The sequence below is a fragment of the Penaeus vannamei genome, chromosome 41 (assembly GCF_042767895.1).
Source record: "Penaeus vannamei isolate JL-2024 chromosome 41, ASM4276789v1, whole genome shotgun sequence".
In the NCBI taxonomy this organism is placed as follows: Eukaryota; Metazoa; Arthropoda; class Malacostraca; order Decapoda; family Penaeidae; genus Penaeus; species Penaeus vannamei.
Genome location: NC_091589.1, coordinates 7,741,313 through 7,743,812, shown reverse-complemented (window position 1 = coordinate 7,743,812; position 2,500 = coordinate 7,741,313). Strand labels below are relative to the sequence as shown.

General features: G+C 33.2%; 1 protein-coding gene across 1 annotated transcript in view; it reads left to right on the top strand.

Moving 5' to 3' along the window:
• LOC113813236 (facilitated trehalose transporter Tret1) overlaps window positions 1–2,500 on the top strand; it is a 13,698-nt gene that overhangs the window by 4,516 nt on the left and 6,682 nt on the right. The window contains exons 2-3 of the mRNA XM_070118061.1: window positions 54–137; window positions 1,290–1,547. Of these exons, the coding sequence (XP_069974162.1) occupies window positions 71–137; window positions 1,290–1,547 (325 nt within the window). The 5' untranslated portion in view covers window positions 54–70. The remainder of the gene's footprint in view (window positions 1–53; window positions 138–1,289; window positions 1,548–2,500) is intronic.

The following is a 2,500-nucleotide window of genomic DNA, read 5'->3' as shown; positions in this document are numbered from 1 at the left end:
ATATATATATATATACATACATTGTTCTGTATAAACATCAATGTTAATTTCAGATGATCTACAGCACGAGATGACAAGAGACACAATGGAATCTATCCCTCCATCACGCATTCAGCAGTATGTTACCACAGCATCAGGTAAGTTTTTTTTTTCTAAGTACTTATCCCCTACTTAGTGTGGGAATGAGGTTATTTGTTTTGAATAACTATATTTTTCTGCCTTGTGTTTGTTTTCATTTTCTGAATTTTATGTTTAGTTCTTAGGCAAGGCGCCACTTATGATTTTTTGTGTGACGAGATCTAATCTAAAATTTAGCAACTCTCCCATGTTGAAGATCTAATGTTACTCTGCCGAAATATTAGCAGGTAAATGAGCAAGATCTAATATAAATAACGGTTTAGAGTCGTAGAATATAGCAATTTCATAGTGATTTCGCCGAATAAAGGAAGGAATTTGCAAGGCAGAACTCACCTCATCTCTCTACTCTTTTCTTAGCTATAATTACATACTTCCTCCCTTTATTTCCTTCCAAATTCTTTTGTACACCTGTATATATATTGTCCTCTGTGAGTTTTGGGGAAAGGCTAGATCAGTATTAACTCGAGGTGTCATGGCATCTGATTCCATTTTTGGAAAAAAAAAGCACAAGGGGTCTATTTTGATGACGTCACAAAAGTTACGGATGCTTTGTGAATATGGTCGATCATTTTGGTCTCTTCAATTTTCAAAAAGGATGGAAAATAATGATTTTAATGGTTATATTTTCATTGAACAATCATCAAAACAGACGCCATGAAACCTCCACGAGCTACTACTGATCTAGCCCAGCGTAACCTCACCTGATTTGCTTATTTGTTGTTGTAGTATTTTATATTCTCTTCAAATTGATTACGTTATTATTGTTATTGACATTATGGTTATCGTAAGGTTAGCAAAATACTCATATCAATAAAAGATAAAAACGAATCTTCGAAAATTAAGGAAACGGCTAAATTTGTGAGATGGTGTTGGATTTCTCTCCTTGATGGTCAAATACTTGTGGAGCCATCTATTAGCTAACGCAATTGATAATCTAAAATCACAGTGGACAAAAAAGTATGCCAAGCCACCCCAGCACAAAAAAAAAAAAAAAAAAAAAAAATGCTACCAAAGTCAAGGTCCAAAGAAATAAACTCATTTCTTTTTCTATTTACTAGTTGGCAATGCGCTGACCTCACTTCTCTACACTTTGATCAAACTCAACATCAAAAAATACTATAACTTAATAACTAAAACCTATTTCCTTGCAGCAACCATGGGCGCCTTAGCCCTCGGATCAGTCATAGGCTTCACCACGCACTGTGTCGCCCAGCTGATTGCAGAAAGCCCGCCAAATTCGAATTCCGACCTACGCATAACGCCTCCTGAAGCCAGTTGGTTCGCGTCGTCTGCTAATTTGGGGGCAGTTGTGGGAGGTCTGATTGGTGGGTTGGCAGCCAATCACATCGGTCGACGTGGCACACTCCTTGCCGTGGCTCCGCCCTTCATCGCAGGCTGGTTGATGATTGGTGGGTTGTGTCGGTTGTTAGTTTATGAAGAATATTAATATGAGGCAATTATTATTATTTTTTTTTACGAGACAAAGATGCTCTTGACAGTTATGTGAAAATGACAAGTGGACAGGTTAGTTATAATAATTTTATAAGAAATTATTAAAACTAACTATAAGAAATTAATTAATTATAAGAAAAACGAGTACTTTCACAATAAACTTGTGATCATAATCAGTTCATTATTCAAAAGTAAATTAATTATATGTTATTATTAAAGAGTTCACTGGGCCGTTTCTTATTATTTACACATTGGCCATTTTTTCCAAATACGCCATAAACATCAACCTCGTAAATGCATACCTCCCTTTACATTTTTTTATTGTTTTTCCCTTAACCTTGTTATTGTAAACTGAATGCTCTGTAGGGTTTTGTTTACCTACAAATGCATTTATATATTATTTATCATTCAAATCGATATATATATATATATATATATATATATATATATATATATATATATATATATAAAAGATTTCTTACTTGTGTCAATAGGAAATTTTAGCACGGATACAATAATAATAGAAAAAATATGATGACTTTTAGTAATGAGTAACGTCCATGATATAATGTTCATCACGAGAAGAGTAGTTATGTTTATGGTTATAGTATAGTAATGTTAATAACGATCCCGTTTATAATAATAATGAAAGTGATATTGATAAAGATTATGATTAAGACGCAAATGGTATTGATATCCTACAGCAAACAAGCCATAAGGACTACGATTAATATTAATGAGAATGTAATTGTCATGATAACAATAACGATAATGAGGATAAGAATAACAGTAACAGTAATAATAATAATGATAATATTAACAATACTAATGACAAAGATCACAGTGACATGAAACAACCACCACGATAACACAACAATCACAATAACAACGATAATCATCCCACAAAATA